We start from the raw sequence: 16411 nt of genomic DNA, 5'->3' as shown, positions 1-16411 counted from the left end.
TCAAGACTCTTATTTTGAAGTGGGGGGAGTACACTATTTATAACAAACTATAGTCAGATTTCTATTAAAGAAAGTAACTACTGATTTTGTAAACCTAGAAAGTGACAAAAATCTGACAGCAAGACAAGTCTCAGTCCTCACCAGCTGGGCACTTCTCTGATGTATTGACTGATTGGAAGAGCTGAGACAGTGTGCATGTCAGACAGGAAGGGCTAGACATGCTGCTGCCAGCACCTCTCACTTCTGATTTCCAACTGAGTTGCTAATCACAAGTGATCATTTTAAAGAACACTCTCCCACTTCCTTTCCTTGGAAGGAATTCTGTGAGCAGAAGTTATCCTCACAGCTCTGGACTTTGAGAACCTTATCTTTGACAATTCTTTGTAACATCTCTGAGTAAGTGAGGCTTATTTCTACTAAGAAGTCTGAAGAGCTACTGATTAAGAAAAATTTGTCTAGTGACCAACCTCCTTTCTCTCTGAATGGTCTCTATACAAACTCTTTTATTTAGAAACCTGTTGTGCTGGGGCTTCCCTGGTGACGCAGTGGTTGAGAGTCCACCTGTGGATGCAGGGCACACAGGTTCGTGCCCCTGTCCGGGAAGATCCCATATGCTGTGGAGCGGCTAGGCCCGTGAGCCATGGCCACTAAGCCTGCATGTCCGGAGCCTGTGCTCCACAACTGGAGAGGCCACAACAGTGAGAGGCCAGCGTACCGCAAAAAAAAAAAAAAAAAAAAAAAAGAAGCCTGTTGTGCTTCACACTGCTGGATGGCACATGATATAACTCTTGCTGGAGTTTCCTCTTGCTGTGGCTGGACTACATACTTCTAAGTTACCATGGAAAGATCCTGTGTGGTTTCCTTTGTGCATGGGCTCTGTGTTCTGGGGTCAGTGGGTTCTCCCTATCCAACAGGGGAAGGGAGGGGCCAAGGCTGTGGAGACTCTGGGTGTTACATGGAATTTTCAAGAGATGATTCTAATCTCATTTCAGTTGTTTCATCAAGATGTATACATTAGGATGAGGAATTCCTTCCTAGTCTCTGTTCCTAAACCATACCAAGTGGTTGTATGACTGCAGCTTTCTTGGAATTTTCCTTTAGAGGGGAAGACTCTAAATATGTCAGAAATTAATAGAGGTGCAGTGTTGTTCCTCCGTTCCTATTTTCTCCCAATCCTGAAGTCCCTAGGAAAGAACTTTATTCTTACATATTTAGGCATCCAGCCTTCTCTACTAAGCCCTCCTTCCCTTTGACTACAGAGGATTTCACATGGAACCAAGCCCACTACTCTCCCAAACTTTTCTTCTTATCTTGGTCTGGCTGAAATACAGCCACAGGCAAATATCAACATTGCCCTGAGCTTAGCAGGTTTTTTCTCTGGGGCCATTACAGCCACAGTTGAATGACAGTGTAGAGCAAGTGTGACATGGAAGTTTGTAAACAGCAGTACTTGTGGAAAGGAACTGTTTTTTCCTCTATCAGGAGCTTTCCTCTAGCGCCTAGTTTTAAGGGTGTATAAGGGACTAAAAAAGAAAAAAACTTGTCATGTGGGAAAGTGTTACTTCAGAGAATAGGATATTTTGCCACTCAAAAATATTTGCAGTGGTTCATTTTAGAGTTTCTACTATTTCCCCAAATATGAATCTTCTGTGTGCCTTACCAGAAAATGAGCCTTGTCTAATTTAGTAAAATATATGTTCATTTCTTTAGGAAAGTGAGTTTGAAGTATCCCTTCAAACTTAGTGCTACACGTTGAACGTCAGACCAGATGTTTAAAACTGTTGAGAATCATAATGCCTGTCCTTCTGTTGCAGGTGCAACAACGAGAGTGAGTGGTCCCAGATCCACGAGAATATCATCCGCAAGTCCAGCGCCAAGTACTCTGCCCCCAGCGCCAGTCATGGTAACATGCTTCTGTGGCTAGGAGACTTTGTGTTGAATTTGCAGTTGCTGATCATACGCACCTTAGTTGATTTGTGCTGATCAGTTGCCACATGTAAAGTTCAGTCTCCTACAGACATTTATTCTCCTGTTCAGGCAATTTCTCTTTCTTTTTGTGATAATATGAGACCTTCCCTAATTACTTTTTTAAAAATTTTTTATTGGAGTATAGTTGATTTACAATGTGTGTTAGTTTCTGCTGTACAGCAAAGTGAATCAGTTATACCTATATATATATCCACTCTTTTTTAGATTCTTTTCCCATATAAGTCATCACAGAATATTGAGTTCCCTGTGCTATATAGTAGGTCCTTATTAGTTATCTATTTTATATATAGTAGTGTGTATGCATCAATCCCAATCTCCCATTTTATCCCTCCCCCCATCCCCCCTAGTAACCATAAGTTTGTTTCCTACATCTATGACTATTTCTGTTTTATAAATACATTCATTTGTACCATTTTTTTGTTTGTTTGTTTTAACATCTATATTGGAGTATAATTGCTTTACAATGGTGTGTTAGTTTCTGCTTTACAACAAAGTGAATCAGTTATACATAATACATATGTTCCCATATCTCTTCCCTCTTGCGTCTCCCTCCCTCCAACCCTCCCTATCCCACTGCTCTAGGTGATCACAAAGCACACAGCTGATCTCCCTTTGCCATGCGGCTGCTTCCCACTAGCTACCCACCCTACATTTGGTAGTGTGTATATGTCCATGCCACTCTCTCATTTCGTCACAGCTTACCCTTCCCCCTCCCAATATCCTCAAGTCCATGTTCTAGTAGGTCTGTGTTTTATTCCCGTCCTACCCCTAGTTTCTTCATGACATTTTTTTTCTTAGATTACATATATATGTTAGCATACAGTATTTTTCTCCTTCTGACTTACTTCACTCTGTATGACAGACTCCAGGTCCATCCACCTCACTACAAATAACTCAGTTTCGTTTCTTTTTATGGCTGAGTAATATTCCATTGTATATATGCGGCCCATCTTCTTTATCCATTCATCTGTTGATGGACACTTAGGTTGCTTCCATGTCCTGGCTATTGTAAATAGAGCTGCAGTGAACATTGTGGTACATGTGTCTTTTTGAATGATGGTTTTCTCAGGGTATATGCTCAGTAGTGGGATTGCTGGGTTGTATGGTAGTTCTATTTGTAGTTTTTTAAGGAACCTCCATACTGTTCCACACAGTGATTGTATCAAATTACATTCCCACCAACAGTGCAAGAGTGTTCCCTTTTCTCCACACCCTCTCCAGCATTTATTGTTTCTAGATTTTTTGATGATGGCCATTCTGACTGGTGTGAGATGATATCTCATTGTAGTTTTGATTTGTGTTCTCTAATGATTAATGATGTTGAGTATTCTTTCATGTGTTTGTTGGCAATCTGTATATCTTCTTTGGAGAAATGTCTATTTACGTCTTCTGCCCATTTTTGGATTGGGTTGTTTGTTGTTTTGTTATTGAGCTGCATGAGTTGCTTATAAATTTTGGAGATTATTCCTTTGTCAGTTGCTTCATTTGCAACTATTTTCTCCCATTCTGAGGGTTGTCTTTTGGTCTTGTTTATGGTACCCTTTGCTGTGCAAAAGCTTTTAAGTTTCATTAGGTCCCATTTGTTTATTTTTGGTTTTACTTCCATTTCTCTAGGAGATGGGTCAAAAAGGATCTTGCTGTGATTTATGTCATAGACTGTTCTGCCTAGGTTTTCCTCTAAGAGTTTGATAGTGTCTGGCCTTACATTTAGGTCTTTAACCCATTTTGAGTTTATTTTAGTGTATGGTGTTAGTGAGTGTTCTAATTTCATTCTTTTACGTGTACCTGTCCAGCTTTCCAAGCACCACTTATTGAAGAGGCTGTCTTTTCTCCACTGTATATTCTTGCCTCCTTTATCAAAGATAAGGTGACCGTATGTGTGTGGGTTTATCTCTGAGCTTTCTATCCTGTTCCATTGATCTATATTTCTGTTTTTGTGCCAGGACCATACTGTCTTGATTACTGTAGCTTTGTAGTATAGTCTGAAGTCAGGGAGCCTGATTCCTCCAGCTCCATTTTTCGTTCTCAAGATTGCTTTGGCTATTCGGGGTCTTTTGTGTTTCCATACAAATTGTGAAATTCTTTGTTCTAGTTCTGTAAAAAATGTCAGTGGTAGTTTGATAGGGATTGCATTGAATCTGTAGATTGCTTTGGGTAGTAGAGTCATTTTCACAATGTTGATTCTGCCCATCCAAGAACATGGTATATTTCTCCATCTATTTGTATCATCTTTAATTTCTTTCATAAGTGTCTTATAATTTTCTTTTTTTTTAAACATCTTTATTTGAGTATAAATGTTTTACAATAGTGTGTTAGTTTCTCCTTTACAACAAAGTGAATCAGTTATACATATGCATATGTTCCCATAACTCTTCCCTCTTGTGTCATCCTCCCTCCCACCCTCCCTATCCCACCCCTCTAGGTGGTTACAAAGCACAGAGGTGAACTCCCTGTGCTATGCTGCAGCTTCCCACTAGCTATCTAATTTACATTTGGTAGTGTGTATATGTCCCTGCCACTCTCTCACATCGTCACAGCTTAACCTTCCCCCTCCCCATATCCTCAAGTCCATGCTCTAGTAGGTCTGTGCTTTATTCCCATCCTACCACTAATCTCTTCATGACATTTTTTTTTTTAGATTCCATATATATGTGTTAGCATACGGTATTTGTTTTTATCCTTCTGACTTACTTCACTCTGTATGACAGATTCCAGGTCTATCCACCTCATTACAAATAACTCAGTTTCATTTCTTTTTATGGCTGAGTAATATTCCATTGTATATATGTGCCACATCTTCCTTATCCATTCATCTGTTGATGGACACTTAGGTTGCTTCCATGTCCTGGCTATCGTAAATAGAGCTGCAATAAACATTTTGGTACATGACTCTTTTTGAATTATGGTTTTCTCAGGGTATATGCCCAGTAGTGGGATTGCTGGGTCATATGGTAGTTCTATTTGTAGTTTTTTAAGGAACCTCCATACTGCTCTCCATAGTGGCTGTATCATTTTACATTCCCACCAACAGTGCAAGAGTGTTCCCTTTTCTCTACACCTTCTCCAGCATTTATTGTTTCTAGAGTTTTTGATGATGGCCAATCTGGCCGGTGTGAGATGATATCTCATTGTAGTTTTGATTTGCATTTCTCTAATGATTAATGATGTTGAGCATTCTTTCATGTGTTTGTTGGCTATCTGTATATCTTCTTTGGAGAAATGTCTATTTAGGTCTTCTGCCCATTTTTGGATTGGGTTGTTTGTTTTTTTGTTATTGAGCTGCATGAGTTGCTTATAAATTTTGGATATTAATCCTTTGTCAGTTGCTTCATTTGCAAATATTTTCTCCCATTCTGAGGGTTGTCTTTTGGTCTTGTTTATGGTATCCTTTGCTGCGTAAAAGCTTTTAAGTTTCATTAGATCCCATTTGTTTATTTTTGTTTTTATTTCCATTTCTCTAGGAGATGGGTCAAAAAGGATCTTGCTGTGATTGATGTCATAGAGTGTTCTGCCTATGTTTTCCTCTAAGAGTTTGATAGTGTCTGGCCTTACATTTAGGTCTTTAACCCATTTTGAGTTTATTTTTGTGTATGGTGTTAGGAAGTGTTCTAATTTTATACTTCTACAGGTAGCTGTCCAGTTTTCCCAGCACTACTTATTGAAGAGGCTGTCTTTTCTCCACTGTGTTTCCTTCCCTCCTTTATCAAAGATAAGGTGACCATATGTGTGTGGGTTTATCTCTGGGCTTTCTATCCTGTTCCATTGATCTATATTTCTGTTTTTGTGCCAGTACCATACTGTCTTGATTACTGTGGGCTTGTAGTATAGTCTGAAGTCAGGGAGCCTGATTCCTCCAGCTCCATTTTTCGTTCTCAAGATTGCTTTGGCTATTCGGGGTCTTTTGTGTTTCCATACAAATTGTGAAATATTTTGTTCTAGTTCTGTAAAAAATGCCAGTGGTAGTTTGATAGGGATTGCATTGAATCTGTAGATTGCTTTGGGTAATAGAGTCATTTTCACAATGTTGATTCTTCCAATCCAAGAACATGGTATATTTCTCCACCTATTTGTATCATCTTTAATTTCTTTCATCAGTGTCTTATAGTTTTCTGCATACAAGTCTTGTGTCTCCTTAGGTAGGTTTATTCCTAGATATTTTATTCTTTTTGTTGCAATGGTAAATGGGAGTGTTTTCTTAATTTCATTCTCAGATTTTTCATCATTAGTGTATAAGAATGCCAGAGATTGCTGTGCATTAATTTTGTATCCTGCTACTTTACCAAATTCATTGATTAGCTCTAGTAGTTTTCTGGTAGCATCTTTAGGATTCTCTATGTATAGTATCATGTCATCTGCAAACAGTGACAGCTTGACTTCTTTTCTGATTTGGATTCCTTTTATTTCTTTTTCTTCTTTGATTGCTGTGGCTAAAACTTCCAAAACTATGTTGAATAAGAGTGGTGAGAGTGGGCAACCTTGTCTTGTTCCTGATCTTAGTGGAAATGGTTTCAGTTTTTCACCATGAGGATGATGTTGGCTGTTGGTTTGTCATATATGGCCTTTATTATGTTGAGGAAAGTTCCCTCTATGCCTACTTTCTGCAGGGTTTTTATCATAAATGGGTGTTGAATTTTGTCAAAAGCTTTCTCTGCATCTATTGAGATGACCATATCGTTTTTCTCCTTCAGTTTGTTGATATGGTTTATCACGTTGATTGATTTGCGTATATTGAAGAATCCTTGCATTCCTGGAATAAACCCCACTTGATTATGGTGTATGATCCTTTTAATGTGCTGTTGGATTCTGTTTGCTAGTATCTTGTTTAGGATTTTTGCATCTGTGTTCATCAGTGATATTGGCCTGTAGTTTTCTTTCTTTGTGACGTCTTTGTCTGGTTTTGGTATCAGGGTGATGGTGGCCTCATAGAATGAGTTTGGGAGTGTTCCTCCCTCTGCTATCTTTTGGAAGAGTTTGAGAAGGATAGGTGTTAGCTCTTCTCTAAATGTTTGATAGAATTCGCCTGTGAAGCCATCTGGTCCTGGGCTTTTGTTTGTTGGAAGATTTTTAATCACAGTTTCAATTTCAGTGCTTGTGATTGGTTTGTTCATATTTTCTATTTCTTCCTGGTTCAGTCTCGGCAGGTTGTGCATTTCTAAGAATCTGTCCATTTCTTCCAGGTTGTCCAATTTATTGGCATAGAGTTGCTTGTAGTAATCTCTAATAATCTTTTGTATTTCTGCAGTGTCAGTTGTTACGTCTCCTTTTTCATTTCTAATTCCATTGATTTGAGTCTTCTCCCTTTTTTTCTTGATGAGTGTGGCTAATGGTTTATCAATTTTATTTATCTTCTCAAAGAACCAGCTTTTAGTTTTATTGATCTCTGCTATTGTTTCCTTCATTTCTTTTTCATTTATTTCTGATCTGATCTTTATGATCTCTTTCCTTCTGCTAAATTTGGGGTATTTTTGTTCTTCTTTCTCTAATTGCTTTAGGTGCAAAGTTAGGTTGTTTATTCGAGATGTTTCCTGTTTCTTAAGGTAGGATTGTATTGCTATTAACTTCCCTCTTAGAACTGCTTTTGCTGTATCCCATAGGTTTTGGGTCGTCGTGTCTCCATTGTCATTTGTTTCTAAGTACATTTTGATTTCCTCTTTGATTTCTTCAGTGATCACTTCGTTATTAAGTAGTGTATTGTTTAGCCTCCATGTGTTTGTATTTATTACAGATTTTTTCCTGTGATTGATATCTAGTCTCATAGCGTTGTGATCGGAAAAGATACTTGATACAATTTCAATTTTCTTAAATTTACCAAGGCTAGATTTGTGACCCAAGATATGGTCTATCCTGGAGAATGTTCCATGAGCACTTGAGAAAAATGTGTATTCTCTTGTTTTTGGATGGAATGTCCTATAAATATCAATTAAGTCCATCTTGTGTAATGTATCATTTAAAGCTTGTGTTTCCTTATTTATTTTCATTTTGGATGATCTGTCCATTGATGAAAGTGGGATGTTAAAGTCCCCTACCATGATTGTGTTACTGTCGATTTCCCCTTTTATGGCTGTTAGTATTTGCCTTATGTATTGAGGTGCTCCTATGTTGGGTGCATAAATATTTACAAGTGTTATATCTTCTTCATGGATCAATCCCTTGATCATTATGTAGTGTCCTTCTTTGTCTCTTGTAATAGTCTTTATTTTAAAGTCTATTTTGTCTGATATGAGACTTGCTACTGCAGCTTTCTTCTGATTTCCATTTGCACGGAATATCTTTTTCCATCCCCTCACTTTCAGTCTGTATGTGTCCCTAGGTCTGAAGTGGGTCTCTTGTAGACAGCATATATACGGGCCTTGTTTCTGTTTCCATTCAGCCAGTCTATGTCTTTTGGTGGGAGCATTTAATCCATTTACATTTAAGGTAATTATCGATATGTAAGTTCCTGTTACCAATTACTTAATTGTTTTGGGTTGTTCTTATAGGTGTTTTCCTTCTCTTGTGTTTCTTGCCTAGAGAAGTTCCTTTAGCATTTGTTGTAAAGCTGGTTTGGTGGTGCTGAACTCTCTCAGCTTTTGCTTGTCTGTAAAGGTTTTAATTTCTCCATCAAATCTGAATGAGATCCTTGCTGGGTAGAGTAATCTTGGTTGTAGGTTTTTCTCCTTCATCACTTTAAATATGCTCTGCCACTCCCTTCTGGCTTGCAGAGTTTCTGCTGAAAGATCAGCTTTTAACATTACGGGGATTCCCTTGTGTGTTACTTGTTGTTTTTCCCTTGCTACTTTTAATATTTTTTCCTTGTATTTAATTTTTGATAGTTTGATTAATATGTGTCTTGGCGTGTTTCTCCTTGGATTTATTCTGTATGGGACTCTCTGTGCTTCCTGGACTTGATTAACTATTTCCTAATCTCTTCAAGTATTTTCTCAGTCCCTTTCTTTTTCTCTTCTTCTTCTGGGACCCCTATAATTCAAATGTTGGTGTGTTTAATGTTGTCCCAGAGGTCTCTGAGACTGTCCTCAGTTCTTTTCATTCTTTTTTCTTTATTCTGCTCTTCAGTAGTTATTTCCACTCTTTTATCTTCCAGGTCACTTATCCGTTCTTCTGCCTCAGTTATTCTGCTATTGATCCCATCTAGAGTATTTTTCATTTCATTTATTGTGTTGCTCATCGTTGCTTGCTTCCTCTTTATTTCTTCTAGTTCCTTGTTAAATGTTTCTTGCAATTTGTCTATTCTATTTCCAAGATTTTGGATCATCTTTACTATCATTATTCTGAATTCTTTTTCAGGTCGACTGCCTATTTCCTCTTCATTTGTTAGGTCTGTTGTGTTTTTACCGTGCTCCTTCATCTGCTGTGTGTTTTTCTGTCTTTTCATTTTGCTTAGTGTGTTTGGGTTCTCCTTTTTGCAGGCTGCAGGTTCGTAGTTCCCGTTGTTTTTGGTGACTGTCCCCAGTGGCTAAGGTTGGTTCAGTGGGTTGAGTAGGTTTCCTGGTTGGGGGGACTAGTGCCTATGTTCTGGTGGATGAGGTTGGATCTTGTCTTTCTGGTGGGCAGGTCCATGTCTGGTGGTGTGTTTTGGGATGTTGGTAGCCTTATTATGATTTTAGGCAGCCTCTCTGCTAATGGTTGGGGCTGTAGTCCTGTCTTCCTATTTGTTGGGCATAGGGTGTCCAGCACTGTACGTTGCTGGTCCTTGAGTGAAGCTGGGTCTTGGTGTTGAGGTGGAGATCTCTGGGAGATATTTGCCATTTGATATTACATAGAGCTGGGAGATCTCTTGTGGACCAGTGTCCTGGAGTTGGTTCTCCCACCTCAGAGACACAGCTCTGACAACTGGTTGGAGCACCAAGAGCCTTTAATCCGCACGGCTCAGAATAAAAGGGAGAAAAAAACAGAAAGGAAAGAAAGGAAGGAAGGAAGAAAGAACGAAGATAAAATAAATTAGGATAAAATAAAGTTATTAAAATGGAAAATAATTATTAAGAAGAAAAAGTTTTTAAAGTAAAAAAAAAAAAAAGGAACGGTCAGAACCCTAGGACAAATGGTGAAAGCAAAGCTATACAGACAATATCTCACACAGAAGCACACACATACACACTCACAAAAAGAGAAAAAGGGGAAAATAATAGTATATCTTGCTCCTAAAGTCCACCTCCTCAACTTGGGATGATTTGCTGTCTATTCAGGTATTTCACAGATGCAGGGCACTTCAAGTTGATTGTGGAGCTTTAATCCACTGCTTCTGAGCCTGCTGGGAGAGACCTCCCCCTCTCTTCTTTGTTCGCACAGCTCCTGGGGTTCAGCTTTGGACTTGGCCCCACCTCTGCGCAAGGGCGTCTGCTGTTCGCTCAGACAGGACGGGGTTAAAGGAGCAGCTGCTTAGGGGGCTCTGGCTCACTCAGGCCGCGGGGAGGGAGGGGTATGGATGCGGGGCGAGCCTGTGGCGGCAGAGGCCAGCATGACATTGCACCAGCCTGAGGCGCATCGTGCATTCTTCCGGGGAGGTTGTCCCTGGATCCCGGGACCCTGGCAGTGGTGGGCTGCACAGGCTCCCGAGAGGGGAGGTGTGAAGAGTGACCTGTGCTCGCACACAGGCTTCTTGGTGGCTGCAGGAGCAGCCTTAGCATCTAATGCCCGTCTCTGTTGTCGGCGCTGTTAGTCGTGGCTCGCGTCCATTTCTGGAGCTCCTTTAAGTGGCCCGCTTAATCCCCTGTCCTCGCGCACCAGGTAACAAAGGGGCAAGAAAAAGTCTCTTGCCCCTTCGGCAGCTCCAGACTTCTTCCGGACTCCCTCCCAGCCAGCCGTGGTGCACTAACCCCTTCAGGCTGTGTTCACGCCGCCAACCCCAGTCCTTTCCCGGCTTCCTACCGAAGCCCGAGCCTTAGCTCCCAGCCCCCGCCCGTCCCGGCGGGTGAGCAGACAAGCCTCTCGGGCTGGTGAGTGCTGGTCTGCACCTATCCTCTGTGGGAATCTCTCGGCTTTGCCCTCCGCACCCTGTTACTGCACTCTCTTCCACGGCTGTGAAGCTCTCCCCTCCGCCACCCACAGTCTCCGCCCGTGAAGGGGCTTCTAGTGTGTGGAAACCTTTCCTCTTTCACAGCCCCTCCCACTGGTGCAGGTCCCGTCCCTATTCTTTTGTCTCTGTTTATTCTTTTTTCTTTTACCCTGCCCAGGTACGTGGGGAGTTTCTTGCCTTTTGAACGGACTGAGGTCTTCTGCCAGTGTTCAGTGGGTGTCCTATAGGAGCAGTTCCACGTGTAGATGTATTTCTGATGTATCTGTGGGGAGGAAGGTGATCTTCGCATCTTACTCTTCCACCATCTTCTCTCTCTCGTACCGTTTTTTTTTAGATTCCACATATAAGTGATATCATATGATATTTTTGCCTTTCTCTGTCTGACTTACTTCACTTAGTATGATAATCTCTAGGTCCATCCATGTTGCTGCAAAGGGCATTATTTCATTCTTTTTTATGGCTGAGTAATATTCCATTGTATGTTTGTACCACATTTTCTTTATCCATTCCTCTGTCGATGGATATTTAGGTTGCTTCCACGTCTTGGCTGTTGTAAACAGTACTGCAATGAACATTAGAGTGCACCTATCCTTTTGGATTATGGTTTTCTCCAGATATATGCCCAGGAGTGGGATTGCTGGACCATCTGGTAGTTCTATTTTTAGTTTTTTAAGGAACCTCCATACTGTTCTCCACAATGGCTGTACCAGTTTGCATTCCCACCAACAATATAGGAGGACTCCCTTTTCTCCACACTACCTCTAGTATTTATTTGCAGACTTTTTGATGATGGCCATTCTGACCAGTGTGAAGTGATACCTCATTGTAGTTTTGATTTGCATTTCTCTGATAATTAGTGATGTTGAGCATCTTTTCATGTGTGCTTTTTGGCCATTTCTTCTGACCAAAATATGTTTTCTGCTCTTTCCATGGTGGATTCCTTATGCTTTGATAGGTAACTTGCGTTCCAGTTTGAATCCAGAGTGAACAAAAGTGTTGCCAGGTTTGTCACATTGTGAAGTCTGTTTTTTCCTGAGCAAAGATTGCACACCCAGCCCCCAAAAAGATATGGATAAATGTCACTTTTTCTATTCCTGTTCAGTGTTAGCATCACCAAGAAAGCCTGACGCTAATGAGAATCAATGATTAGTCTGCCAGTATCAGTCATTCTGGAACTAAAATAGAAGATCTTTACTTCAAAGCAGCTTTCATCTTAGCTCAACTTCTCCTTTTCTTTTTCCCTCATTTTAAAACTCTGTTTAATTTCTATCTAAATCTTGGTACAGTTGTACATATTAACATTGATTCTAAACTGAATATTGCTTGATTAAATTAGAAGCACTATTTAAAAGTTTATAAGTTCTGGATAGACGTTTTTCCAAAGAAGATGTACAGATGGCCAGCAGGCACATGAAAAGATGTTCAACATCATTAATCATCAGAGGCATGCAAATTAAAACCACAATGATATATCACCTCAAACCTGTCAGAATGGCTATCATCAAAAAGGACACAAATAACAGATGTTAGTGAGGCTGTGGAGAAAAGGGAACCCTCACATACCATTGGTGGGAATGTAAATTGGTGCAGCGACTGTGGAAAACAATATGGAGGATTCTCAAAAAACTGAAAATAGAACTACCATGTGACCCAGCAATTCCACTGCTGGGTATATATCCGGAAAAAAAAAAAAGAAAACGCTAATTCGAAAAGATGTATGCACCCCAGTGTTCATAGAAGCATTACTTACAGTTGCCAAGATATGGAAGCAACCTAAGTGTCCATCAAAAGATGAATGGATAGGGCTTCCCTGGTGGCACAGTGGTTGAGAGTCCACCTGCCGATGCCTGGGATGCGAGTTCGTGCCCCGATCCAGGAAGATCCCACATGCCGTGGAGTGGCTGGGCCCATGAGCCATGGCCGCTGGGCCTGCGCGTCCGGAGCCTGTGCTCTGCAACAGGAGAGGCCATAATAGTGAGAGGCCCACGTTCCGCAAAAAATAAAAATAAAAAAAATAGATGAACGGATAAAGAAGTTGTAGTGTATATATATATGTACAATGGAATACTACTCAGCCTTAAAAAAGAATGAAATTTTGCCATTTGCAAAAACATAGATGGAGTTGGAGGGTATTATGCTAAGTGACATAAGTTAGAGAAAGACAAATACTATACGATATCACTTATATGTGGAATTTAAAACATAAAACAAACTAGTGAATATAACAAGAAAGAAACAGACTCGCAGATATAGAGAACAAACTGTTGGTTTCCAGTGAGGGGAGGGACATGGGGAGTGGTAGAGGATTAAGAGGTACAAACTACTATGTATAAAATGAACAAACTGCAAGGATATAACAATACAGAGAATATAGCCAATATTTTATAATAACTATAAATGGAACATAACCTTTAAAAGTTGTGAATCACTGTTGTACAGCTGAAACTTATATAATATTGTACATCAACTATTTAATATATAAATAAAAGTAAAAGCCTATGAGCTTTTATATACCCTTGAAGATAGCTATCAAATTTACATAGAACTGTGTTTCTCCAGATAATTTTTATTGAGTTGGCCAAAAAGTTTGTTTGGTTTTCCATAAGATGGCTCTAGTAGCGCTTAGTTGTCTTCAACTTCATTCGAAACAGTTTTGTTAGATTATATTGTGACAGCTGTCATATCAGTGTGCATTTAAAAAAAACTTATGAAGGGCTTCCCTGGTGGCACAGTGGTTGAGAATCCACCTGACAACGCAGGGAACACAGGTTCGTGCCCCAGTCCGGGAAGATCCCACATGCCGTGGAGCGGCTGGGCCCGTGAGCCATGGCTGCTGAGCCTGCGCGTTCGGAGCCTGTGCTCCACAATGGGAGATGCCACAACAATGAGAGGCCCATGTACCGCAAAAAAAACCAAAAAACAACAACAACAAAATTTTAAAAACTTATCAAAATTGGTGTTTTTTGTGTAACCATTTTAATATTGAAGATAAAAGAAAAAAAGCAACATTTTCGGCATATTATGCTTTATTATTTCTAGAAAGATAAAAATGTAACTGAAACACAAAAAAAGATGTGTGCAGGGCTTCCCTGGTGGCGCAGTGGTTGAGAATCCGCCTGCCGATGCAGGGGACACGGGTTCACGCCCTGGTCCGGGAAGATTCCATATGCCGCGGAGCGGCTGGGCCCGTGAGCCATGGCTGCTGAGCCTGCACGTCTGAAGCCTGTGCTCCACAAAGGGAGAGGCCACAACAGTGAGAGGCCCGCGTACCGCAAAAAAAAAGATTTGTGCAGTGTATGGAGAAGGTGCTGTGACTGATCAAACGTGTCAAAGGTGATTTGTGAATTTTCATGCTGGAGAGTTCTCACTGGATGTTGCTTCATGGTCAGGTAGACCAGGTGAAGTTGATAGCGATCAAATCAAGACATTAATTGAGAACAGTCAACTTTATACCGTGTGGGAGATAGCCGAATACTCAAAATATCCAAATAAAGCGTTGAATATCATTTGCACCAGCTTGGTTATGTTAATCTCTTTGATGTTTGGGTTCCACATAAATTAAGTGAAAAAAACCTTCTTGACCATATTTCCGCATGCAGTTCTCTACTTAAACATAATGAAAACATTCTGTTTTTAAAACAACTTGTGACGGGTGATGAAAAGTGGATACTGTACAATAATGTGGAATGGAAAAGATCATGGGGCAAGCGAAATGAACCACCACCAACCACACCAAAGGCCAGTCTTCATCCAAAGAAGGTGATGTTGTGTACATGGTGGGACTGGAAGGGAGTCCTCTATTATGAGCTGCTTCTAGAAAACCAAACAATTAATTCCAACAAGTACTGCTCCCAGTTAGACCAACTGAAGGCAGCACTCGATGAAAAGCATCTGGAATTAGTCAACAGAAAATGCATAATCTTCCATCAGGATAACGCAAGACAGCATGTTTCTTTGATGACCAGGCAAAAACAGTTACAGCTTGGCTGGGAAGTTCTGATTTATCCGCCGTATTCACCAGACATTGCACCTTCAGATTCCCATTTATTTCAGTCTTTACAAAATTCTCTTAATGGAAAAAAATTTCAAGTCCCTGGAAGACTGTAAAAGGCACCTGGAACAGTTCTTTGCTCAAAAAGATAAAAAATTTTGGGAAGCTGGGATTATGAAATTGCATGAAAAATGGCAGAAGGTAGTGGAACAAAATGGTGAATATATTGTTCAATAAAGTTCTTGGTGAAAATGAAAAATGCATGTTTGGGACTTCCCTGGTGGTCCAGTGGCTAGGTCTCCATGCTCTTAATTGGATGAGTGGAGGGGGAGGGTTCGAGCCCTGGTCTGGGAACTGGATCCCTCATGGCGCAACTGGGAGTTCGCATGACGCAACTGAAGATCCGCATGCCAAAACTGGAAGACCCCGCCACCCACATGCCGCAACTAAAGATCCACGTGCTGCAACTAAAAGATCCTGCATGCTGCAACTAAAAAATCCCACGTGCCTCAACAAAGATCACGTGCGCCTCAACTAAGACCTGGTGCAGCCAAATAAATAAATAAATAATTTTATTTATTTTTTTTTTTAAAAGGAAAGAAAAGTGTGTCTTTTATTTTTACTTAAAAACCGAAGGAACTTTTTGGCCAACCCAATACTGCTAAATTGTTTCATATAACCTCTTTTATATAGCCTTCTTTGTTTTAACTTCCATAGACCTGTTGTAAATAAAAAGTTACCCTTAAATGACAGTGTAAAGCCACTTCAGGGCATGGCAGTTCACAAAGTTGTTGAAAAGAACTTTTTTTTTCTTTATCAGGGTCAACATATATTGAACTAGGAGGGTCCTCAGAGCAGCTCCAAATCAGAGGCTTCAAAGTTTGAGACTTCTCTAAAACTCTGTAGCATGGGGTTCCTCAGGGCCTTTTCCACTGTTTTTAAGTGCCTGTTTCCCCTTATATGTGCCTGGATGCCAAGCAGCTACACGCAGTGTGCTGGAAGGGGAAGGGAGTTCAGATTCCTCACGTAAAACTAGGCTAAAGCAAGAGACAAATCTTGTTTTTAAAATACAGAGAAGTTACTACAATTTGGAAAACTGTTCACACCAATATTTATAGTGTTCTTTGCTTTATTTCCTTATTTTATTTATAAAGAACTACCCTTGGCTACAAGTTCTTGGCATATGATGTGATTAAAACATGGAGGGCTTCCTTGGTGGCGCAGTGGTTGAGAGTCCGCCTGCCGATGCAGGGGACATGGGTTCGTGCCCCGGTCTGGGAAGATCCCACATGCCGCGGAGAGGCCGGACCTGTGAGCCATGGCCGCTGAGCCTGTGCGTCCGGAGCCTGTGCTCCGCAACGGGAGAGGCCACAACAGTGAGAGGCCCGCATACCGCAAAAAACAAACAAACAAACAAA

At 40.6% G+C, this 16411-nt stretch overlaps 1 protein-coding gene across 9 annotated transcripts in view; it reads left to right on the top strand.

Moving 5' to 3' along the window:
• The window catches only part of DOCK3 (dedicator of cytokinesis 3), a 445236-nt gene that overhangs the window by 325502 nt on the left and 103323 nt on the right, over positions 1–16411 (top strand). For all 9 annotated transcript variants that reach the window (XM_067044062.1, XM_067044064.1, XM_067044059.1 and 6 more), the window contains exon 13: positions 1815–1903. In XM_067044062.1, the coding sequence (XP_066900163.1) occupies positions 1815–1903 (89 nt within the window). The remainder of the gene's footprint in view (positions 1–1814; positions 1904–16411) is intronic.

Source organism: Kogia breviceps, chromosome 10 (genome assembly GCF_026419965.1).
Source record: "Kogia breviceps isolate mKogBre1 chromosome 10, mKogBre1 haplotype 1, whole genome shotgun sequence".
Taxonomy (NCBI): domain Eukaryota; kingdom Metazoa; phylum Chordata; class Mammalia; order Artiodactyla; family Physeteridae; genus Kogia; species Kogia breviceps.
The sequence above is the reverse complement of the archived record's forward strand: the minus strand, read 5'-3'. Positions and strand labels throughout refer to the sequence as shown.